This window comes from Dermacentor andersoni, chromosome 9, assembly GCF_023375885.2.
Source record: "Dermacentor andersoni chromosome 9, qqDerAnde1_hic_scaffold, whole genome shotgun sequence".
Classification (NCBI taxonomy): Eukaryota; Metazoa; Arthropoda; class Arachnida; order Ixodida; family Ixodidae; genus Dermacentor; species Dermacentor andersoni.
Genome location: NC_092822.1, coordinates 38,274,701 through 38,300,368, shown reverse-complemented (window position 1 = coordinate 38,300,368; position 25,668 = coordinate 38,274,701). Strand labels below are relative to the sequence as shown.

At 45.3% G+C, this 25,668-nt stretch overlaps 1 protein-coding gene across 1 annotated transcript in view; it reads right to left on the bottom strand.

Moving 5' to 3' along the window:
* LOC126527629 (uncharacterized) overlaps positions 1 to 18,969 on the bottom strand; it is a 34,051-nt gene extending 15,082 nt beyond the window's left edge. The window contains exons 1-8 of the mRNA XM_055068891.2: positions 18,701 to 18,969; positions 14,660 to 14,889; positions 12,961 to 13,106; positions 11,175 to 11,297; positions 5,541 to 5,627; positions 2,785 to 3,207; positions 1,615 to 1,755; positions 411 to 551 (exon numbers count right to left, since the gene is read on the bottom strand). Coding sequence (XP_054924866.1) covers positions 411 to 551; positions 1,615 to 1,755; positions 2,785 to 3,207; positions 5,541 to 5,627; positions 11,175 to 11,297; positions 12,961 to 13,106; positions 14,660 to 14,889; positions 18,701 to 18,828 — 1,419 coding nt within the window. The 5' untranslated portion in view covers positions 18,829 to 18,969. The remainder of the gene's footprint in view (positions 1 to 410; positions 552 to 1,614; positions 1,756 to 2,784; positions 3,208 to 5,540; positions 5,628 to 11,174; positions 11,298 to 12,960; positions 13,107 to 14,659; positions 14,890 to 18,700) is intronic.
* Between the last annotated feature and the right edge of the window lie 6,699 nt (positions 18,970 to 25,668).

Here is a 25,668-nt window from a genome sequence, read left to right as displayed (position 1 = left end):
TCATATTGCCTAATGTTTTAAGACGTTGAACGAACCAGTGAGCAAAAGAATGGACAAACGAGTGAGTGAGAAAACGAATGACCGTTTTCCTTGCCAAGCACTTTGCTACCACATCTAAACCTTCAGACACATCAAAGCTCACAAACCATAGTGCACGACGCCGAAATATCATGTCACCAGAGTGAAACTTGATGTTTACTTCGCACCGTTAGTCAAGGTCACACGCTGACATCGCTCATACTCAACACGCTTGGCTGGTTCTCCCACTGTCATCCCACGATGCCACCATCCAAAGCGTCAGCTAGTTCCCATCCCTGACTGCAGATGGCACTAGCTGTTTGCTTGTTGACCCACGAAAACTACGAGATTCAGGCGGAACACTGGCTTAAAAAAGTAAGCTCTTTTTTCACCTTGACGTTCTTGTACTCGTCGCGATTGGGTGGCGTCCATCCATACGACACTTTACCCAGGGCAGCCCGGAAGCGCTGCTTGGCCTCCATCCAGTAGTGTGGACTTTGGGCAACAGGCCGCTTCTTCAGTTTGTCCCATTCCTGAGCGAATACAAAAAGAGAAAGGAACATTACTGTATGGTCCGATTACAAAACGAATGCCTAGGTAGCACCGCATCACATAACTTTATTACACATGCGAAAATAACCCTAATCAGGTTCTTGTTTTTGCAGTATGTTTGACAGACTCTGACAATGACAGGAAAGAAGGGGTGCATGGACTAAGGGTGGTGATAGCATTGCCAGCAGCATTATCGATAGAACTGCCGGCTCTGCATTGCAAACAAAGCAGTTAATGAATGAATGAGCTTAGAAGTATGTTGAATTGAGGTTTTCGGTACAGAATCATTTATTTAACATAACGCACGCAAACAGCAAAGAGAAGACGTACGATAATGCCCGTATCTCGTAGTATATTGTCATTCATTGTGCGCCTTCTCTTTTTAAGATTGTGCTGCATTATAAAAATCAATGAATAAGCAGATGTTCAATTTCTTAGGATTGCCACAATGCCTGACTGGCGAGAACAAGGCATCAGGGCAAGATACTAACAGAAAAATTGTTGCAGTCACTAACGATGACCTGTGGCACAGGCCTGCCTTGATGACTAATGGCACATTCAGCTGGTGCCTAACCCTGCTCAGACTCAGTTGGCAGTGATGGGAGGCCCTCTCGAGAACGGAGTCAGAGAAAGTCAGCGACAGCTGTCCGTTCAGCTGCTCCAAGAGGAGTCAGAGGACAGAGCACCGTGACCAGAATCCTGTTGGACTTTGGTCATGCTCCCAGCTCATAGGCAAAAGTGACTCCGAGCGCTCCGAGCTGGAGCATAGCACACCAAATGGACCAGGCAAAATGTGTTTCAAGAGCTCGGTTTGGACCAGGCAAATGCAATGCTTATGGCTAGAGCGCTTGAAAGGCGACCAGTTGAATGCACCATAAGCTGCACAAAGCAAGTGGCACGTTGCATGCAATGCGTGCAAGATATAGATAGTCATGCAGGGCATACACTTCAGCGCAGGTTAGGCTATGCTAGACTGATACTAGCATCAGCTTTATATGAAAAGGGGTGATGACAGACCAACAGACAGGTCACAACCCAACTCACCAAGAACACAACGCAGTCATCATTTGTCCACTGAGCTGCGTTCTTGTGGTACCAGCCGATCTGGAAGATGCCACTCTCACGGTCGACCCACTTCAAGCGGTTACCAAATGTACCGTCGTCAAGGTGGGGAAGCAGAAAGTCCTGCAGGCAAATTGAAAAGTCATGCCGTCTAATTTTCTTTCTTTTCTTTTTCTCAGTCATAACCGCAAGTTCATTAAAATTAAAACCAGGAAATATGGTTCCATCCATGAAGTAGAAGAAATAAATTAAGCTGACTGACTTGGAGAACAATGCTAAAGGAAAAGAAAGGCAGAAGGCAGGGATGACACCAACACTACAATCACAAAACAAGCAGGAGCTCATTGAAAAAACAAATTCTGTCGGTCAAAAAATGCAAATGCCTGACTGCTAAAAATTGTTATGGCATGTAAACTGCATCTGTATTTTCCCCAGACATTTCAGTGTAGCACATAGGCAAATCAGTCATATAACTCTTAAAGCTGAATTTCATTAAATTGTGACCGTGTAAAGGCGTATTTCAATATGGTGTAGATTTAGAGAAGCTTTAGTGCAAAATCTGACATTTTAAATACAAACAGAAGTGCCATGAAAAGCTTGCACAAATCGCTGCTTTTGATATGAACGCTGGCAGAAATACCGCCGTAACTGTTCGCCGAAGGTGACACACGACCTAGAACGTGCGGCTCCTCGGTATGCTCTTGGAGAAAGGCAACACCCACGGCTGTCAGCGGTCCCCCAAAATATCTCAGGAACGTCTTGCATCATATCGACAACTACCAGGTGCACGCGTCGTCGGCTTAGGTGCTGTTCAAAGGCAGTTAATAAGAAAACTATGCAATTACTAGGCCTGCTGCATTGTCAAGATTGCTTTTGTAACTTGTTTTTTTTTTCATCTATAATGAAATTAGCCAGAGTAAAATTTCGTTGCAATTTGCCTTATGTACGCACTTTTGCCACAAAGTATAGCCCACTGGAAAAATCTTGATCCTAACCTAATTATATGGAAGCATTTTAACAGACTCGAAATGCTTTGTTTATAAGTTGATGATGTTATACACACCCTGTTATAACCTGAAAAGGTAACAGTACTGTATATTAAAAAAAAAACGTTATTTCTAGCTCTGTCAGCTGAGCAGTTGATCCCTTTACCTGCATCAGTCGAGGTCCCTTCCGAGACTTGTGATGCCGACCGGTGCGAGTCACCGGCTCCGATAACGGCTGCAGGTAGTCCTGCGAATCGTCGTCGATGTACTCGTCATCCAAGCCATCATTGGGGTACGGCGGGTAGACGGTCACTTCCGTTGAATTTGGATCTTGCATGGTTACGGTGAACGTCGTCCCCGCAGGCACGGAATCAACAGGCCCACTCCCGACTACAAAGGCCTCGCCCCCGCTGCTGCTCGCCACCGCAGAGGGGGAAGAGGCAGGCACGGTGACGTAGGTGATGGTCGGCCCAGTCATGGCCCCACTGCTGATGTGTGACTGCTGAACGAGCGGTGGCTGCTGACTGAGCTGCAGAAGCGGGAGCGCCGCTTCCACTGCCTCCATGGCAGCCTTGAGAGCAACGGGATCCTGCAAATTGATTGATTCAAATGACTTGGCTGACTGGTTTGACTAGTAGCGGTGCCACAAGCGGCCACTTGTGATGGCCGCCAACAAAGGCAACAGCCGCCTAGGCATGAGCTTAGAATGTTCCCGTTGACACCGCCAATATCATAGCGTGTGGCCTCATTGGCTGGCTGCTATTGGGCATTTACAAGGCAACAGTTCAGTTCAGTCTCGGATACAAGGGCAAAAGGCAGATGTGCTCTGCCTGACCTTGGACCCCAGCACCGACTGCACCTACTATCCACCCACAACTTGCGCCTTGCAGTCATTCTACAAAACGAACATTCAACGATGCGTTGATGGAAGTTTGGCTGAGCCCACAGTTCAGCCCATGGGTTCACCAGTTCAAGTCTGAGGAACAGGGAAAGCGGTCATTACTTGGATTTACTTTACTTATTGGTTGGTTTGACTGACTGACTGAATTGATTGGTTGATTACCTTCACAGCGGCTCAGTGGCTACGGCACTGTACTGCTGGGTATGACGTTGTGGGCTCGACTGATTTATTCACATGGTTTAATATATGCAAGGGACATTGCATCTACTAGAAACACTCTAGTGGAAGGTTACGGCTTAATTTTGACCACCTGGGGTTCTGTAACCATTGCAGGCACATCAACTTTTCTGCATATGCTCCCCCTGAAATGTGGCTGCCTTGGACGGCAATTCAACCATCGACCTCGTGCTTAGCAGCAGAACACTACAACCATAGCGAGCCACCATGGGGCGTGTTGCCCTGTGGCAACGTAAAATCCCCAGAGTGATTGTCATTATCATCCTAATTATGTTTACTGCATGACGAAGGACTCTCCCAGCGATTTTCAATCTCCCCTGTCTTGCGCCGTCTGACACCCCCCCTCCCCATGGCTGCAAATTTCCTAATTTCATCACATCAGCTACTTCTCTGCCATCTTCTACTAGGCTTCCCTTCCCTTGGCACTCATTAGGCAACTAAAAGACCGCCGATTATCTGTCCCAAACATTACAAGGCCACAGTGAATATTGCACCATATACAGTTAAACTTCGTTATAAAGAACTTCAATATAATGACATTCTCGATATAACAAAGTATTTAACGTTTCATAACCTATTGTCCATAGAACAACATGTACTTACAACCTCAGCATAATGAAATTTCGCTTCCGCCACAGAAGAATGGTGAGACAATAAATGGAAACTTCTGCAGACGCAGATGGTCAAATGATTGAATTTCAAGCAGCTGCTTGCAAACTCACCTCTCAAATTGCAGGCAGCGCAACAAGAGCTATATATCGGTCAAGATATATGTAAGAGCTAGCTATATAAGAGCTACAATAAGAGCTAAAGATATCGGTCAAGCAGAGCCACATCATGTTCCGTATAAAGTCCCAAGTGCGATAAGATTCTATCACGCCCCGCATGCTTTGTGCTTTAGGTGGAGTGAAAGTGTGCGAGGTTGAGACAAGAAAGATGGTGGCTTCACAAGTACCACCTTCCCACGCATGCAAAGGCAGAGAGGGAGGGAAGCGAGCTCATGCTAACACAATCATGCGTGCGCGAGGGGCGGGGGTAAGTTGGAGCACGTCTTGGCCGTAGCTGTGCATGGAAGTCATCAAAAGTGCGTCTGAGTGCATACGCAGCCGTGTTCCCTGCTTCAGAGGTAATCTGCCGCATGTGTAAGTGCCGAGATGGCGTGGCATCATGTAAGCTGTCTTTCAGTGCATTTAGTGTTGAAGGTTGCGTAATCTCGAGTTTCAGTGACCCATTGGAGTGAGAGGCAGACGAAGCATTTGCTCCCCGCTGCCGGAGCTTTTCCTGATAGTGTCGTTGCGGGTGGCGCTACCAGCCGCGGGGATGAAGTGCACACGAAAGCGTGGCTGACTTACTTAATTCATACCACCGATGTGAAGATATCGTTGAAGCACATGGCACGAATCCGTATCACCTATCGCCGTCTCCCAAATTCATCGAAATGAATTCGTTTCCTCATTAAAATTTGCTTTCTTCAACCACCCGATAATTTAGAAAATTCAGCAGCCCCTTTCAGTGTAAGAAAAACCAATTGGCGACTGTACTTATGTGTATAGTACTAGGTCGAATTTCAATACAACAAAATTTCGATATAATGAAGCAAATTGCCTATTTTGCCTACTTCGTTATATTGAGGTTTAACTGTGCAAAAGTAAAATCAGCGCTCGGTATCACTCAAAGTACCAGTCTTGTCATCACTCGACTTCAGCCTTGTCAACAGATCCCCGATGCCAATGCACACTGATAGGCACCTGCCAAGATGCGGCTGAGATGCTATACTCACGAACCTCGGCATCCACGACGTTCATCACGAGACGATTCTGGTCCTCAGGGTCAAACTTGAAGCTTGTGAACCTCGGTGATGCAGCAGATGTCTGATGAAGTGTGTGAACACAAGGTTAGTTCAGCAAAACAATGCCGCTACTCTTTTTTCTGGCAATGCATCGGGGAAATCAGTTTTGTTACACAGTTGAACTTTGCTACAACAAAGTCCCTCCCGACATGAAAATATCCTCTTTATTTCCTATATTTGTCATATGCACGTATCCACTACCTACCAGTATCAGCGAGAAAGATTTTAGTAACTATGTTATATACAATAATTCGTTATATCTAAGTTTGTTATATTGAGGTCAGACTGTACAGCTAACTTCCATTAATTCTACTCCATTTAATTCGACTTTTTGGTTAATTTGATCCCGACCAAAGGTCCCGCCCAGCGCCTATGTGCAGTGTGCTCCACTTATAGCAATACCACATCAGGATATATCGGTTATAACTATGAGCCGACTTGAGAAAGTCAACTTACACATTTGGACTATGAGAAAAAAAGACCTATATAATGACACGTTATTCACCACATATCGGATATGACGAGGAAATTTTTTTCCTTCCAAACGGCATTTTCCATGTAGAATAATCATGAAATTTGCATTCCTAAGTTCCCGTTAAACGAACAATGCTGAGACGGGCGATACGTTTTCTTACGCGAGTTCATATTTGCCACCATTAGCCGCGCAATGAGTCCTGCCCACTAGCCAATTGCGAAGGCTACGCAGAGCATCACTAGTTGGCGGAGCATGCCACAAGATGGCGCCAGCCACCTCACGTTGCCCACAATCAAGATACGTGTGAAGAGAGCAACAAAACAAAAAATGCGAAAGGCGAAGTGGCACCCGCCCTTTTCCGCCTTCTCAGCAAGCGCGGAAATGTGCCGTGGAAGCAGCAGCGGACAGCCCAGTTGATAGAAGACAGCGCAGACAAAGCGGAATGTTCTATCACTTCAGACGAAGCTGCAAATTTTGCAAGGCTCAAAAAAATACGAGGTTGCGCAGGGCTGCAGCAAACATGAGGCTGAAACCAGAGGCCATGCCAATCAATGGAAAAGGTGGGCTTGGTGCCCCAGAATGAAACCCCCCATGATAGTGAAACCAATATGGAGGAAGCCGCTGACATTACCGAGCTCTAGGAGCACGTCGCTACTGACATTGAAACAGGTGGTGCTGCAATGGGGGAGTTTCTGAGTGCAGATAGTGCTGTCTCATTAGGTGGAGAGATCTCCGACGGGGCGATCATTGTCATGACAAACGGCAGTGTTGTGTGACGGGGCGAGAAGATTGACAATGACCTGTCTTTGACACCGACCCCGATGTTCACATGAAGTGCACTGTCGTCGATCGAGTGGCTCATTTATTTCATGCACACTAAATTATTGCCGCTAGTGTTAGCACAGCAGCTGAACACCACAGTAGTGAACCTGAAACTCCCGCAAAAGCAAGCCTGGATTTCCAACTATTTCAGCATGCCTAACGCTTGGTACGCTCTTTAGAGGTACAAATAAACCTTTCATTTTTCACAGTCTACTTTTTACAACGTCAATTTTTTAGTGCAAGTGGTAAATTTGGTTTCGCAGCTACAAAAGTACATTTGGCAGTATTTCTTTTTTTTTTTTATGGCAGTCCAAATATAGCAATGATCAGTTATAAGGATTGGATTTTTCGTTCTTCTGGATGTTGTTATAAGTGGATTGTACTGTATTTCTATGGGCCCCAAGTTCGTTTATTTCGCTCTTAATATTGCCCTTCACTGGATAATTTGAACTTGATTGGTCAGCTTTGCCAGAATGTGGAAGTGTTATGTTGTGAAGCATGTGCAATTTACTGCGGTGAAGCATACCAAGAATGGAAAGGGGCCACTGTCATGGGACATGGCACACATTTCTTAATTGTAGAGGTGCACATGTGTCATCTACAGTCACAGTACACGTACCTAGATATCTAATAAGCTTACTGGCAGCCCTTCATAGCTGTTTCTGACATTGCTGTGACGATTTGAGCCCTCATTTCGCCTGCCATGTGTGCCTCATATCTACAAAATTCTTAAAGGGACCCTGAAACGATTTTGACGATTTTCTACAAACATACTGAGTCGTTAGAGTACGTCCTTCTGATCATTAATTGACACATCTAAGTGCTCCGCGTAAAGCGTGTAATTTATTATAAGGTTTTAAAAATGCACATCGCTGCCGATCGGAGCACGCTGCTCGGCGGAATTTTAAGCCGCCCCTACCCATATGACGAAAATCACCCATATGACGTCAGTGGGGCGAGCTATCCAATTGGCTGACCAGGGCGCGTGATCAATAATTTTTCCAACTTTATTGTAAACAAATGATCTTCGTAATAGTTCGAATGTTAGTTCATTTGTTTTTATAAACAGAAAGTAACATAAAGAGAATGCACAAGAACGATTTTTCAATACAATTAAGCACTTCCGGCACACAGCAAGTGTCGTCTGCTTGTGTTACAACATACTCCATTTTGACGAGAGCTCCGCGGTCAGAGTCGGTCTCAGTCTTTTCGCGAGCACTATGATTCGACTTTGTTGCTTTGTGGACTGCAAACATAGCGACTGGCAATATGTCAAGCTGCGACATCGTGTCCCTCTGCAAGGCAGCATACGAGCGAGCTGGCTGCTGCGCATCGGATTGCCGCTATCCGATCTGCGCCAGGGTTTGCGCGTTTGTGGCCGTCACTTTACACCGGAAGATTACTAATGTAATAGCGTTTCGCGAGTCCGGTATTAGGGCAAATGCAAGCGCAAGGGGACAGGGTCTGGCCGCTTGACTGTGCCGTAACGGGATGAGCCATGGGATGAGCAGAATCGCAAATGCGAAGTGGCACAGAGCTCAACCATACACAGCAGCAGTAACGAAGTGTATTCTTCTTTGGCTGCTGGTGTGTATTTTTCGCAGGAGTGTAATCATCAACACTTTGTTTTTATAAATGTTTAAAGTGTTTTACACTTGGTTGGAGCAATATTAGCGCTTTCTTTGGCTGGTTAAGCGCTGCGCCAACAAGTGGCTGGACCGTGCAGACCGATCAGGCCGCACGTACGTCTACGCTAAAGTTCCATCATCAGCTTGAGTTTATGCCTCCAGTCATTTGCCGAAATGACCAGCTTGCCTGTGGTTACCGGAATACCAGACACGTTCGGCGCTACGACAGAATGCTCGCAACGCACGCTGCTTCGATAGCTCTCGCTTGGGGTCGACGGCCAAGCGGCTAGCAGAGAGGTTTCACGCGGGCGGGGGCGGGCTCCAAAACAACCGGAAGTGGACGATGTGACGTCGCATCGTGACGCGAAACCAGTGAAGGCGGAGCTTAGCCCCGATCGCTCGGCGAACGAGTTGAGGAGGAAAAGCATGACTAGGGAGGAGGGTAACTTCTAATCGCTTGTAGCTCCATTAATACGTAACGCTTCACTTAAATTGTGGTGTGAATGTTCTACTTAAGCTGTACCCTACGCGTCTACAAAATTTGTCCAAACCGTTTCAGGGGCCCTTTAACGGAGCCTAGTACGTATTCCGTAATTACACGTGCCATGCACCGAGAAGTGGAGAAAAACCATTTGTGTTTTGGGAAAGCTAGCAAAAAGGAAAGTAGTAAGATGAAAAAGCTGTGAAGGTTGAGGGGACATTTAAAGCCAACAAAGAGTGGGGGTCTATTTGAAACTCTGGAGGCCTACCAGTAAACTTATTAGGCATCTCGGTGCTCATGCTGTGACTGGAGATGGTGCAGGTGTACATTAAAGAACACGAACTATGTCCCGGGACGATGACGCCCCTCCGCCCCCCCCTGCTTAATATGCTTCACCACATAATACAACTGCATTGTGGCTAAGCTAACATTAAAGTCAAGTGAATCAATGGCATGTTTTGGTGTTAATGTGCCTTTTGTTTAATTCGACCAGTTTCGTTGACCCCTTCAGGTTCAAATTAATGAAAGTGGACTGTATTAAGGATCTGCACAAACTATGGCAAAAGACAGCAACAGCAAAAGTTGCAAGTGCCTCTTTTGTCTATTATTTCGTTCCATGTTTGCAACAGTTGTGGAGTTGTTCTATAAGTGCAGTATATCAATGCTCAATTGACAATGCAAAGGATGACATGCTGCGGCCCACAAAACAATGATAAAGTGCTATAGACAGTGATGGAAATAGACATTAAAGGACCCCTCATCAGGCCCCATAGCAAATTTTGGTTATATGCTAGAAGTTGTTACGTGTCCTCTACGGAGTGTTCTGCCGCAAAAAAATTTCTGATCGGCTCATTAATAGACGAGATATAAATAGTTCAGTGTTGCAAACCCATTATTTCAGGAGGCGAGCTTCACCACAAACATTGACACTCTCTCCACTTGCCCCATCTGGCTTCCGCAAGCGAAATTCCTTCCCTGCCTCCAGGACCTCGAGGATCACGCAATGCATATTTCACGGGCCCCGCCTCCATCTTTCTTTTTTCCCCTCTCGCTTTTTTGCAGCGCGGTGTACTTCCGCTGACGACATCGCGTGCGAGCTGTTCAATTGTCTCGTTTCGAGCAGCACACAATTTTGCGCGCTGTGTACAAGGACACCTTACTAGCGGTATATCTCTGTGCTACACGAACACTGAGGCAGAAACAAGGGGATCACAGAGCATGATTTCGTGCTGGAACACCGTAGAAAATGACACAGTTTTGGTGTCTGCGTGCACAACGTAGGAATAAGCAGATGAAACGGAAGTACATCTCTCCTGCTGCGGTGCAAAGTAAAACAAAAACATGCAGACATTCGGTTTGTGTGTTTTATTATTTCTCTAAGCTTTAATTCATCTATTCTAGCAACATATTATACATACAACAGATGTTGGCTTGAATAATTCATGAAGTCACGTGTCACCACGAGCAACATCCCAGTGCGAACATGTGTACTTAGGCGCACTAGCACGCGCATGTCATCCTCCGGCTTGGAGCATGGCGGCCGCGAGGAGAAGGGAAAACGGCGTTCAGTCTGAAATTTCAGATCTTTTTGCAGCACGTAGTGACGTAATGCTTTGCAGACACAAACATTATTGCGCATTGTATACTCTGCACTTGTCAGCTTAAAATGGCCAGACCTGGTGAGATTTCTATTCTGTAAAGATTAACTTCACTAGATGCATCTTTCTGTAATTGCCAGAATTGGAAAAATGCTACGCTTTCCTTGCTAAATAAGTATGGTGCATGTTAGATTTCTATTTTGTTTAGAATATCTAATATCATTGCTACATTAGTTTTCTACTTTGAGCCCCTAAAAACTGAGTGTGTGTTAGATTCAGAGGCGTGTAAGAAAAGGTCAAACGAAACAATGCCACATGAACAAGCGGTGCACTTGGTCATTTTTTCCGTCCCTTCTTAATATGACCCATCAAATAAGTCGATCAATCTTGCTAGTCTCATCAAAGTAAATATATGGCGGTCAACTGTGCTTTATGCCACGGCACAACAAAACGATATTTTTTTTCTTATTAGCGCAGCTTTGGGTGTGGTAAGGTTGGCTGACCAGCAACCGAAAGTCGCACTGAAGTTGCGAGAACCTATATCGCCTCGCTTGCACCAGCCTACCTTCTGAGCCAAGTCGTCAGGAAGGTGCACCGTGGGAACGGCATACATGTGGTCCTCTATGTGGTCGGGAAAACGAGGCGGGTCTTCCACTTCAGCTACTCGCTGCTCGCCTCCGAGGGTTTCCTACAAAAGCAGGTGCAAACAGACGGCATTGAGAATGATACCCATAACAACCTTGCAAAGTGTCAAGAGCACCACTGCACGCAGAGCACTTCAGTCAAATGTCATTAAAAGGAATTCGAATCTGACACAAAAACACCTTCATTATAAGCCTGCACTTGTTACATGCTTATAATGGCAAGGAATGCTACAGTTTCACTTTGTTTTATCCGATAATTCATAATAGTATCCATTTTTCTTATGTCAAGGTTCAACTGTATGTATTGGCAAGGAAAAGATACTGTGTGAGCTCTGTTGTGTTTGACTTTGTGTTCAATGCTACGCACAAAGGGAGGCCGTGAGTACCACCACGATTCCCAAAACGACGCTGTCTTCATTCTCACTTTCATGTTTTAGTTTTGCCTTGGATCGCTGCTGGCTTCTGGATTGTTTTGGCTTGGCCCGCTACACTATAGACTCCATGCACTGTGGCAATCAATTTAAGCAAAGCTTTTGTTGGTGACTGCAAGGAACCCCGTTCCTATTTAGAGACAATTTGCTCACAAAGCACACAATAAAGTGGGATGCGTTTGCACTGGGAACAATGACGCTCAATGTACATTTGTAGTGCTCCAACACAACACACGTGGGTAACTGAAACCAGAGTCTAACATGCACATATTCCACACCAAACTGAACTGAATGAAGTGTTTCTCAGATAACTTGTTTGCACCTGTGGATGACATGGACATGTCCTGCTGCTGCCTCGTCACTGTACATTGATGCTTCCCCCACTTTGCATGCGCAAGCAAGTGTCCACTAGCATTCCAAGCCGTCCTTCGCTGCATATCAACGCTGCTCCATTACGCGTTTCTGGATGAAATGTGCTCGTCACCCATCAGCGAACGCACACAGTGTGTGTACCCCGACAAAAGAAAACCAAAAGCCATGACAGCCACAGAGTTTCCTACAATGATTACTGGAAGAAACTCTAGTGCTGTGATCTTTCAACTACTACTAGAATGATGGTCAGTACATGGATTTGTCTAACATTCGTGCTTATGGCTTCAAATGTTCGTGTGAAGTTGCTTACTCTGCTTAATCTTTCTAAGCTTTCAAGCACTCGTGGTTATGCACTCATCATGCGTAATGTTAATATAAGGCAGTATTTTGCTGAAAATGATAAATTTGCAAAGTCACAAGGCCATTTGAAGCCAGAAGGATAAAACTTAGGCAAACGCGTTTACTGACCATCATTCCCATGCTAGCTGAATTGCCATGCTTGCAGCTCCCATATATAACTAGCACCACAGTTCCCTCTAGTGAGTGTTGTCAGAAACTCTGTGGTGAAAGCAGAGTGGCGCCATCAATGGGGGCCTAGCATCGCACAGAAGTAAGACTAGCAGGTGCCTGCTGGGCAGTGGGGGTAGGCAGGGCAGGCTTCAAGGCACATGAGAACAGGGGACCTGCATGGGCCCTGAAATGTGGAACTTTGGTACAATGAACATGTGACGAAGTAAATCAAAATGTTTCTAGCCGACATCAGCATGTACCAATATATGTATATTACAAGGTTCCGACTGTATCATATTTTAATTTATTTGACAATCTTTTACTCTAATTACATTCCCTCCTTGCTGGACAGGTTTCCGTCAATCAAACACTGGGCTGAACAAAGTATACATGCCTCTTGAACAGAAGTGCTTGAAGCAGGCCTCTGCTTGACAGCCGCCTTCTGAGGACCGGCGGCTGCTGTTTGTACGACAGGGTTTGGCCGTCGTTGAACAGACGTCCGACGCTTACTTGCAAAGCCAAAGAAACGCCGAAACTTTTCTGTAAGAAAAAAAAAACGATATAACACTTGTATAAGCATCACATTTACTCATACCTAAGCCACTTTTCAAACGCTCATCTTTCCTTGTTTTTTCGTGACATAATTACTGGACTGGAAAACAATTTAGGCTTCGTACCAAATAAGCAATATTACAAAGTCAAAGCACTCTCGTTTTTCTAGAAACGTGTGAAAACAATTCAAGCTCATTTCAGGCTTAAAAACAAATGTTAGTCAAGGGAGTAACACTCTAGAAAAAAGTTTGCACCCTTTGGGGTGTATCTTGTCCCCAAACAAAATCGTCATTTGTCACGCTTGAGTTTCCGTTGTCGAAAATTCTGCGCTAGCTACTTTTCTGTCAAGAAAGTTATGTCACACTGATAAAGACACATGGCGCTCGTGACCTAGAAGTACTGGATGCACAGCATTAAAGAAAGAAAAGGCATGCAAGGTAGATGACGATTATTGTTTGGAGACAAGATAAGACCCTGAAGGGTGCAAACATTTTGTTGAGTGTAGTACTATACACCAGAAGTTGTCGACACTGTCTTAGACACAACTCCAATACATTTTCATTTAATGCAAAGACAACTGTGTTGATGTGCAACATGCCCTTTGTCATCACCTCGTCAAGCAAAGATCCCAGCAGCAACTTGCAGCACGCAGTACGGAGGCATTATATATGTGTGTGTGTCTATGTGTGCGTGCGCGTGTGTGTTGAAAGTCCTGTGTTGCCATATTCTAGCATCTTCTGTTCCCTTTGCACTGTTCTATTTTGACAATGTCAAAGAAATACTGAAATGACATTTTTGTTTCCCTCATTTAAGGAAGGCTCTGGACCTAATAACCTTACAAAGGGTACTGGTAAGGCCTCAGAGCACCCTAAATAATTTACTATAATAAGTTTTCTAAAAATGACTTTCAGTTTTGTTTCCTGGGAAGTGTATGTGTCATGACACAGATGGTGCTCACATAGGAAGCTGGTCATTGGAACATTTTCGCACTCGCTCCAGCTCATTGAGTAACACAATGAGCAGCAGTATGGCAGACAACTGAGCGAGCTGGAGTGAGTGCCATAACGTCACGCTGTCCTGGCCCCATGTGACCCCCTTCTGTGTTCATAGCTAAAAATACACTTTCACTAACAACTTCTGTGTCATGACTTCAAGAGACATACATCTCCTGCTGAATGGAACAGAAATGCTTCATACTTTATTTAGGGCACTCTGGTTATGCCAGTACTTTTTCTGTGGTTTCAAGTTCCAGGACCTTCGTTTCAGTTTCAGTTTATTATTCTTTAAATACAATGAATTGGTAAGATACAATATACAGATGAGGGTCCCAAAGTCAGACTGCAACGGGACCATTTGACACAAAAATGGGAAAAGTCAATAATGCCATGTCACTATTGCTTCAACCACCAACTCAGCAAAGCTTGCCATTTTGATGTGAAAACCGTGCGACGTGCAACATTATCTACATTAATTCCACCACCACACCCAGTATGCCAAGGTTTTTGCCATGCATAGCGTGCAAATGCCTAGGACTGGCTTACTCTGGCTTTTATTGGGCAGTAACTTCTGCTTGTTGGTGCCCTTGGATACAACTTGGTCTCCGTGCTTAAACAGAGTGGGGACCGCATTCCACACTAGCTGGTTGCGGTAGGTGCTGCTGAAGTTCTCCTTTGTAAAATGGGTCGAGCACAGCCGGTAGTTGGCGAACAGCTTCTCAGCCGGCTTGTCTCGCAAGTCGAGCCGTCCGCAGTTGGCCACCCACTTTCTGCATCTGGACGGCGTTGAAGTGAAATTGAAATCAGCCATCGAAGCTAGCACAGATGCCAATAAAAAACAGTTTCCTACAAAAAAAAATGTTAGCGGGAACTCTAGCACTGCAAGTGTTATGTTGCTGTGGGAGCAAAGGGCAGTAGTGCATGGATTTGCCTAGTCTTCATGCTCACAGCTTCGGATATTGTGTCATCATTTTTCATGCTTTTCCTTTCTAAATTTCCCAAGCAATCGTAGTTTTCTAACATAACAGGCGCAATCATTGTGAAGTATTGCATTTACAACTAAATGTCTTGTTTAAAATGACCAGTGTGCAGGGTCACAAGCCCGTTTGCAGCCAGAAGGACAAAGTTTAGGCAAATCTATATACTACACATTGTTCCCTCCTGGCTGAACCATGATACTTGTTGCTTCTATAGACACTAGCACCAGAGTTTCATCTAGTAATTTTTGTAAGAAACTTTATGCATGGAAGGAAGAAATGCAATCAGGCAGCAGTAATTTTCAAGCTTCATTGCTGACATCTTTACCAGTATCATTTTCAGACCATTTAGTCCACTGCATGACAAAAGAGTCTCCAGGAAATTTCCATTCAGCTCTGTCCCATGTCCACCAAATAGGATCTAAGCCTGCAGATTTTCTTTTCTACATCACCTGACATGGTCCCCTACCGTACTGAACTGCTTTCTTTTTTTTTTGCCTTGGCACTTAACTTGTTAATCTAGAGGTTACCAATTATGTGCTCTGTACATCGCACTTGACTCAGGGAAGTATTCTCGGTTGATCACTTCTGAAGACACTGCCACATTTTTGTTATGTAATGCACAGTGTGATCACTCCCTCGAGCAATGAGCATCTCGTCAATATCCATTACAGCGATCCATCAAGGCCATGGCACCTGCATAGCTTTACTTTGTCCTATTAATCGAACGTCATCTATCCATGCATGGTGCCCAATCTAAACTGTACCTTTCTATCTCTTGGCAGTCATGTGGACTTGTGTGAGCAGAAGCAGGCGAAGGACTCAACGTTTGCAAGAAAGCCTGCAGACACTGGTCTTATTAGTCTCGCACTATTAAGTCTAAGCATAAGCTGTTGTCAAAATTAAATTGGGGGTTTTAACATCGTCATGCAATGCACAGACTACGAGATATACTGTAGTAAGGGGCTCTCAATTAAATTTTGACCACCTGGATTTCTTTACCATGCTCCCAACCATGCTCCCACAGCTTATTTACACCTGCCAACTTGTGAACTTTAAAATTCACAAAAATACTGCGAATGCAGCACTGGAAGGAAAGATGAAGGGGAGATGAAGTTTTTTTTTTTTTAAGTTTGCCTTGAGTGCAAGCCTTCCGTAGGACACCTATGCACTTATTGACAATGAATCACCTTTGAAAGCAGCACATGAGCCGCAGCTAATCTGGAACAGCACAAACTGACAAAGAACACACTGTTCTCAGATTGCAGCCACTTTTTCAGCAACCTTGCTGTTGCCGATTTTGCCTGCTTCAGGAACTGTTTGCTTGAAGCAGGTACCCATCTGGAATCCTTTCTCAATCAGAAGATTTTCAAGGGAATGGTCAGAGACCGGTGAGAGAAGCTTTCTTCACAAACAGAATTTATTTTTTGGAAAACTTGATGAAATTTTCGTAAAGCTTGTAGAACGATCCCAAATTCGTAAACTGTATGATAAATTCAGGAGATCTGGCAGGTGTGCTTGTTACACAAGCGTTTGCGCGTTTTGCTGCTTGAACCCGTGACCTCTCATTCAGCAGCAGTATGCCATATAACCACAGAGTAATCATGATAGGTAAAATTACTGCTACACATCTAATCAGCACTTAGTAGTCATTAAAAAGTACAAACTGATATAGATGTTAACGAGTTCATGCTTCAAAGCAATGAAATCAAAACCAGTGTCGACAAGAAAACATGTGGCAATAAGTTGCCCCAGGTGAAATAAATTTTGCCTGTAATGCTGGTTTATTAACCGATCCCCAACTGGTAGTAGACATCAGTTTCGACAGACTGCAGCACTACTGAAGTTCCCGCTATAAGTGCTTTATGTGTGGCAGCACGACATTCAGTGAGATTGGTATATCCCACATGAACAGTTTCTGCATTGCCACTCGGTAACTGCCTGTGTTCCATTTTCCACTCAAGAAGAAAAAAAAAAAGAATGCCCCAAACCGTAACTTAGTTTATGTCAGGCCAGTTAAACAAAGTTGACACCAACAGTGCTCTTGGGCATAAGGTTAATGCACCGAATACACTTTCCAACTACGCTAAGAAACAATAAACAAAGCATGCAAATTTTTATGTATCGTGCATTATTGTGTTTTGAGGTATTTATTCACATGATATTAAAAAAAAAATCTTTTTTATTTCTTGTACACAAATTTAGTATACGTTAAGCAAGTGCAACTCAGTTTAATGTAGAGCAGGCATTTTATGGTGGAACAGCTGCAGTGGCGACTAAATTGTGTCAGAGGATATAGTTCACGTGCAGTCATAACAGCAACCACTCTGGAGCTGTATCATGATCAGATACCATGCAAAAGGAAGTTTGATCAGGCATGCCAGTATAATTATGATGCTCGGGTTTGTCTAAACACGTGATTTTTTTTTTTTTTTTACATTCCCGAAATTAGGTGTTTGTACCCATAATTGCACTGTGCTTGTTTAGTTTCTTTTTTTTTTAAATACAGTTTCTCGCGTCATATGACTTCTAATTTTGACAATTAAGAAAAACTTAATGAAGATATGCAGCTCGATCTTAGTAAAACTGTAGGTGTGAAACGAACGGGAGACAGCACGTTCGAATTCCGCATGAGCACGTTTGACAGCACATAAAGTACGGTCATCAGCATTTACCTAGCAGCTGCCGAGAAAGCGATTTCAAAGCAGCCACAACTCAACTTTTGCTCGGCTGCCAACAGCTTCCGACTGCTCGCGCATGCGCTCGTAGAAATATTTACACCATAGTTCCAGTTTCGCATCGCACCGATGCAACCTCGATAAGAAGTGCGTTCACAGCGTTTTGAAAGATCAACAGGTTACGTCGCCACGACTTCAATCGCGTAGTCAGCGAGCAGTTGAAAGGAGGATCTTGACCCTCGGGGCCAATCAATGAGACGGGGTGCCGTACACCGGAATCCGAGCCGACATATGCGAAACGCCAAAATCTCAGTGACGAGAAGGGGCAAGACGCAACGCAAAACATGAATGGATATATTCACCGCTGCAGCAGGTGTGTTAGATAACTCTGGTTGAATGAAGGCTGCGTGCCTCTCTTTTTTTTTTTTTCTCCGACGTCAAGCAAAGAGAAGTGAAAGCCAAGCTTTGATAAGATTAATGGCGAGATCCTGCAAACAGAGGCGCGCGTTGCCGTGAACGCATCTGCACGCCTCTCCGCAACGCAGGGGAACGCGTTCGTGCAAATAAAAAAGAAAAGTGGGAGCCCCAAGTCCACGACAGGAAGGCGAGCTCGCGTTTCCAAAGCCGCACAGCACGCATCGATGAAGGAATCTACGTAGACGCGTCGCACTTGGGCGCCACATCTTACGCGTGACACCGAAAATGAAACCGTAAACGCAGCAGGCCTTGAAAAGGCGCGACGTTAGGCTTAGCGAAGACAAAACCAGAACCTACTTTTGCAGTGCGATTTCGGTTTGCGAAGTAGGCGCGAAAAGTGCGCTAACCGCGTCGACGACGCTGCAGAAAGCGCCGCAACGAAGTAGACAGACTACTGGGCATCCGATCTCTGACGCACGCTATGCAAGGAGACGATATATATATCGGCGTCTTACCTCTCTTCGTCTTTGGGGAATCGGAAAAAAGACACGCCGCTCGTATTGTCCGAACTGTTGGTGCAAGTCGGCGCGCAGCATCGGCTGACCGGTTGGAGGTTGGCGCGTGGAGGTTCGTGTTTAGTCATGATCGGCGCCGTGGTTCACATGATAGGCGATGATTTGTTGGTGGTCTGGGTTAATGCGCGGAATGTGTCAGATTCCAACGCCACCCTTCAGTCGTAATTTCGAAACGAGAGATGCGCACAGCGAGAAATGGCTAGGCACTAAGCGGCGCTGGAGTCGATATATTGTTGATGATAGTGACGACGTTGAACCCATTTTGTAAACACTTGATAGAACCAAACTTATTACATAATCATAAAGAGCTAACAACGCACTGTGTTTTATTTAAGCAAAATAGTAACTAAAATACTGGCAATAACAGCTCAATACACGCATGTTTAAATAATTGTCTAATTTTAGCGAAAAGTATAATTTTGCAGGCCACCATTACTAAAAGTTTAAACTATTGTTAGTAGATGGCGCAACGGCGGCGCAAATTGCGTTTTCGTCGCTGTCTTTCTTTTGCACGATGGAGGGCGATGCTGGCAAGTTTCTATTTTGTTTCTTGAATGATTATTTTGCGTAAGTTGCAACGGAGAAGGCTGCATGCAGTGATTCACTGACTGGACCCTGCGACGAGTTTTCTTTTCGGGTAGGCAGTTAGCGAGAGACGCCCTGCAAATTTTCCCGCACGATGACTCGAAAGACAAGATTTTCCGATGCATGTTCCCTTTCAGTTTTTGACTAAAATACTCTAATAGTGTTGGTTTCAGCACGCAAGCGCGCTTTACGACGTGGCTTATACTCTTATGCAACTTTACTCGTTTTAAATCAAACATAGGTTCAGTGGTGATTTGTATGGAACGTACTTACTCTCCCGCCAAAACTCCTTCGATGTCAACGGCAAAGCCGCTATTTGTTTTGCAGTTTAGTGAAAGCGTAGCCTTTGGAAAATTTAGTGCACGGTGATGGTGAGAAACGGCACATATATTGAAGAACAAAAGAAAAATAAAGCAAGAACAGGTCAAATGCCGCGCTTTTCTGGTGGACAAAAGCACCAGGGCAACGCCTCGGACCGCTGTGTCGTCTGCTTCTGGATTTTTGCAGACGACACAGGCTTGTATTCAGACTTCTCGGCTAAAGGCGTTCTGCGGCTTGGCTCTCACTTGTTCCACGCTTTTAAAGAGGCGTTCACCTCGCACAATCATCAGTTTTTATCACTCAAGTTGCAAAGCTTACAATTGGCGCGTACGGTGCTTGTTAACGTGCTTTATTTGCACTGTGGTTGTCATAATGAAGCTGTTATATGCAGTGTTGTGTGTCTACAACATATATGTTGTACAGTGTAGGCGGTTCCATTTTGGCACAGTGTCTAATTTAGAACTTCGTTGAGAGTACCGCAGCTTTTCGAAAAATACATTGGAGCTTTTAGGAAGGTGGCTTAACCGAAAAGAAGGCTTGAAGTCTGTAGAGCTGATCATCAAAAACGCATTACACACTGAAATGATAACATAAGCCACCGCTCTATCTGCGTAAAATGTTGCATTTTAGAGCAAACCCAGGAAGTAATGCTCCCAGAAGAGTCTGCAAGCTTTGATGCTTATCCAGTCACTAACCATAACCGTTGCTCAGCACACCTTCCAAGCCACGAACTGCATGCGTGTATATCAGTAGCGTGCGGGACCGAGTAGCTACGTCTACATGAACCCGACGCGAGCGGATGGACGGAAAAGCTTAATTGTGGAAAAACTTTGGGTCGAATAAGAAATCGGGCTGACCGAGCCCGAAGTGGCCGCATTTACGGGAACTCGCATCCGACGGGTCTGAACAACGCATTCGAGCTTCCCGCCTCCGACTGCAACAGCTCTGTTTAATGGCTCTTATCGCGACAATGAGGGTGCGCCGCACAGTGGTTGTCTTTGCCTTGTCCTGTTATCTGCCGGAGCGTACAACGCTGACGTCACTGATCCCTCGAAAACCTTAGCGCTATCTGGCCCGGTCCGTCCGGCGCGCAGCAAACGGGCCTGGCTGGGTCAACCTACTGCACGCATGTCGAACTGGCTCAACTCGACCTGACGCTCGTTCAACCCGACCGGTTAGCCTTTACGTGAACTCGACAGGCCGATTCCACCAGAAAAGCCGACTCGACCCGTTTCTGTTGGATTCGTGTAAACGCCCCGAGTGCTAAATAAAGTAAATGCACGCAAGATAGAGATTACCATTGTCGTCATCGCTACTAAGCACGAGGTAGCGGGATGAAATCCCGGCCACGGTGGCCGCGTTTCGATGGGGGCGAAAAGCAAAAACAACCGTGTACTTATGTTGAATTCCAATGGCAGATCCAGATCAAGTTTTTCTGCTCTGTATGGAGCAATCCTGTTCCAATGGCAGAATGGGAGCGTGAGCTGTGTGTTCCAATGGCAGATTGGGACCAGCCGCTGATCCCGGATTGCTCCGTGGAGCAAAAATATTTGCTCCGCCGAAATCGGCAGATTTGACCGGAAATCCTCGTGACGTATTTCCTTCACCCGCCTCTGCTTCCTGTCACGGTCGCCTGTTTCCGGTCGCGGACACTGGAAACGTGGACGACGCTTCGCGCCGTGCGATTTTGTTCGCGCTCCAAGACAGCTCCGACTCGCACAGTACAATTTCCAAGTCGAGTGATGATTCTTCTGACACGCACAGTGAAATGGGGTGGTGGGTTGCGCTTCCAAGCGCTTGTTCCTCTCTCTATTCTAGCGCCCTCTCACATGATTTTCCTGTACTAAGTGCTCCCGCGGGAGCGCACGCGTTCCATTCGCAGATATGGTGCGAGCAGATGAGAGCGATCTCAGTCGGAGCGACGCGCTCCGTTCGTGATCCGGCCGAGCGCTCGCGATCTACCATTGGAATTCAACATTAGATGTTGCCTCTACGGCGTGCCTCATAATTGGATCGTGGTTTCAGTACGTAATACCCCTTAACTTAATTTAAATTTTACTTACGATTGTCGTTTCTGGCCAAGACATATACGCCCGAGAGATGTAAAAGATTTAATTGTGTAGTGATAAGTTATAACATATTAATTACTTTGGCCGTCAAATCTTCTCTACGAGTACTGTGGTGAACGCTGGATAATTACGTCTAAACAGAAAAAGAAATATTAAACACAATGGTTTACGATTGCAAAACATCGTGGCGTGGGCAGTTGTAGCTAGCGATTCTGGCCACCGCATCTGACAAAGCGTTTTTAAGTGTACAAAATTGGCATAGTAATTAATAATATTACTTTGAACTTCTTCGGTTAACCGGGACGCATCGCGGTGCTGGGCTCGAGGTGGCGCCACAGGGCAACGTTGTGACGGGAGGGGGGGGGGGGCGGGGGGGGGGGGGCAGAATATGCAAATGTCTCGTTTTCTTAGATTTTGGAGCACGTAAAGGAACACCACATGTTCAAAGCTAATCCGGAGTCCCCCTTTATACAGCGTGCCCCATATAATATCGTGGTTCTAGCGCGTAAAACCCCGAACCGATTTGTTTTCCTTTTTTTTTTGCGTTAAGCGAAGGCTGAAACCCTCTACACCTTAAAAAAAAAGAAAAAGATATTGGCAAGTGCCAGAGTAGCTTAAAAAGTTCAATACTTGTTTCTACAAATAAGTGAATGCTCGTGACGTCATTGCACACTGGCTCGCTCCGTAACTCTGGTTCCTCCGTCGCTGCGGTTGCGACAATAGTGTACTCTAATCTGGTACACTATAGTTGCGACGTGCGTGCGCAGCATTCTTATTTATTCATCATCATCAGCAGCAGCAGCAGCCTATTTTATGTCCACTGCAAAACGAAGGCATCTCCCTGCGATCTCCATTACCCCTGTCCTCCGCCGACCGATTCCAACTAGATTCCAACCGATTCCAAACCCGCAAATTTCCTAATTACGTCGCACTACCTAGTCTTCTGCCGTCCTCTACTGCGCTTCCCTTCTCTTGGTACCCATTCTGTCACCCTAATGGTCCAACGATTATCCAATCTGCGCATTACATGACCTGCCCAGCGCCATTTATTTCTCTTAATGTCAATTAGAGTATGTTTGCTCTCTCATCCAAACCGCTCTCTTTCTGTCTCTTAAAGTTATGCCTAGCATTCTTTGTTCCATCGCTCTTTGCGCGGTCCTTAACTTGTTCTGAAGCTTCTTTGTGGTCGGTCTTTATTATTATTATTATTATTATTATTATTATTATTATTAATTTATTACGAGGATGATTATTATTACTATTAATAAGCAACGTCTTTCATACCTAGCCCCATTGATACAATCTGAGCAAAATTTTCTCCCTGTCATGACGTCACGTATTACGCCTGTGCCTCCAGGTCGATACGTAATATGCCAACTTCAGTGTAGAATTAAAAATATCATATACCCAAGTTACCCGAAATATACTTCCCAAGCTTCATACTTGCTAAATATCGTCATATTTTACGAGCGTAAAGCGTGTGATTGAGTTTCTACAACTTAGAAATGACGCGTCAGGACATGTGCCACATTAAATGTGTCAGTCTGTGTGTCAGCTTGAGACCACAGAGCGTTTGATGTCGCTCGATTGCCCTCATCCGTACCGCTGTGGGGCGCTAAATTTCCACGCAGGTAAAGGTTGCCCTGAAGGTTAACCATTTTTTCGCCAGACAAGCGCTAAGGTAGTTCTTACGTGACGAGTCCACTTACCAGACCCGCGACAGTTAAGTTTAGTGACGACATCTGCCTCCATCATTGAGTGAGTGATTGATTATGATACTGGAACTGTCGGCAGCAGATATGTCGTCGGCCCCTTCTCGAGATTAATGCAAAAACGCCTGCGTGCCGTGCATTTGGTACACGTTGATGAAGTGAAAGAACCCCAGGTGGTCAAAATTATACCGGAGTTCCTCACTACGGCGTGCCTCGTAATGAGATCGTGGTTTTGGCGCGTAAAATCCCAGAATCTAACTTTGCAAATTTTTTTCAAGGTGAAATAATTGAATCAAGTGAGTGATGGTACCAGTGAGATATGAAATGAATGCATGCAGCAATTAATCAGCTTATCGATTTACTACTGCACTCGCGTAGCAGTCACTATTCCAAATAAAAACCACACAACGAATGCGGAGATTTAGCACTGTTCGCATAGTCCGTCTGCGATACGTCAACGAAACGGTCCTGAAGTGATTAACAGTCGTCGAACAAGGAACGTCGCTGGGACCAACGTTTCGACGAGGGGACGTCGTCTTCGTCAGGGCTAACGTTCTTGTAGCAGGACACTGTCCGAACAACAACAAAAATAAAAAAATAAATAAAAAAGATAAAATAAGAAGAAGAAAAGAAGAGTTGCACAGATTTTGTCCTTCTTGATCAATTATTGACTTTTGAGTTCAAGCCACTGACCACCTGGTTCTTAAGAAGAAAGAAGAGGTGGGGGTGGGGGAGGGCAAGAAAAAAGTTATAGTTGCATTAGTAAATTACGCTTCTGCAATACAAAAAGAAGCCACTGTTACTGTGAGTAAACGCTTGATGAGCCAGAAGAACGGGTAATAAAAGACAAGGACGGAGAACGGGTGAAAACACTGTCGTGAACATTCTGCACTTGCTCGACGTGACGTCAGAAATTTTAACGGCGTCTGCTCTGGCTTGTAGTTAATTTTTGTCAGTGAAGATTGACTACATATTGCACTGTAAAAGAACCACAGAGTGAACGTAGCAAGTTTTGAGAACCTTTACTAAGCCGGACGAAGTACGGAGAAGGTACTTCGAAATGCGTGACGTCACACTGACGTATACCGGCGATGCGGGGTGTTTAGCGCGAAGCACAAATAACGAACTTTTGACCTTTATTTTCTCTCCTAATAATCGACCTATTATTATCGCGAAATTAACAAAAACTAAGTTTAAAAATGATAACCTCTCAGCCTAAGCTAGTTTTTAGTGTTTCTCTTTAGCTTATGTCCGTTTAAGAGCTTTCTATAACTGGCGCTTTCCAGTGACTGCTGCATTGGGACGTGGTGAACCAGTTACGTCTCGCCTCTTCTAGATTTCTCGCTCTGTGCTGCTGTAGCGAACCCGCGACCACATCGAGGACCCTATGAACGCCGTCCCCACGGTACGTCTACCCAGCGACTTGGTGGCTCAGACTCAAAAGGTAGGCTTGAGTCATTACGGGTCCTCGCAAGTATTGCGAGACTTTCGTTCGGGGGTCAGTCAAGCTTACTGCGCAAACGATTGTGCAGCCAATAAAAAGCTGCCCATAGCGAAAAAAAAATATAAAAAGAAAATTGGCAGTGGCTTAGCTCGGCTATGCCAGGATATACGTAGCGAAAGTTAAGGCATAGCATGGTTAGCCTTGGTTAATCTTGATTGCAAGTCCAGGTTACTCTGGTTGTCTAGCTATGTTGCGGCGTTCAGCCAGTCGTTCAGCGCGCTATTTGTCTGTTTCCTGGGCGATTCGTTTCCTCTTCATCTCGTTCCGATGTCGATTCCAGGCCTCCTCCTGCTTATCAGAATTGTCGCCGTCCATATTGCCGCCTCAACTGTGGTTGCGGCGCACGCGAGCTCTCCTTTTCAATCCTCCGACATGTTATCAGGCATGCGACGCAGCTCGCGAAGCGAACGGAGGCGAGCGCAACGACGGGGAACGCGGTGTGACGTCATACCAACCGGCGGTGGGGGAACACCTGTGGCTCGGTGTTACTAGTGGCGCATGCGCAGTAGTGACTAGGGAGCGAGAGAGAGAAAGAAATATCCGTGGCGAGGCCCGCCTTGTGACGTCATGTGCCTCCTCGGAGCACCGCCAGTGACGTTTCACTTGGTGAAAGTGGGGGACGCGCAATCGTATGTTCTATAACGCACACATATCTTTTTTTCCCACTCTCCTCTGGAATATTTTAATCCCATTCCCCATCCCTATACAGAGTAGCAT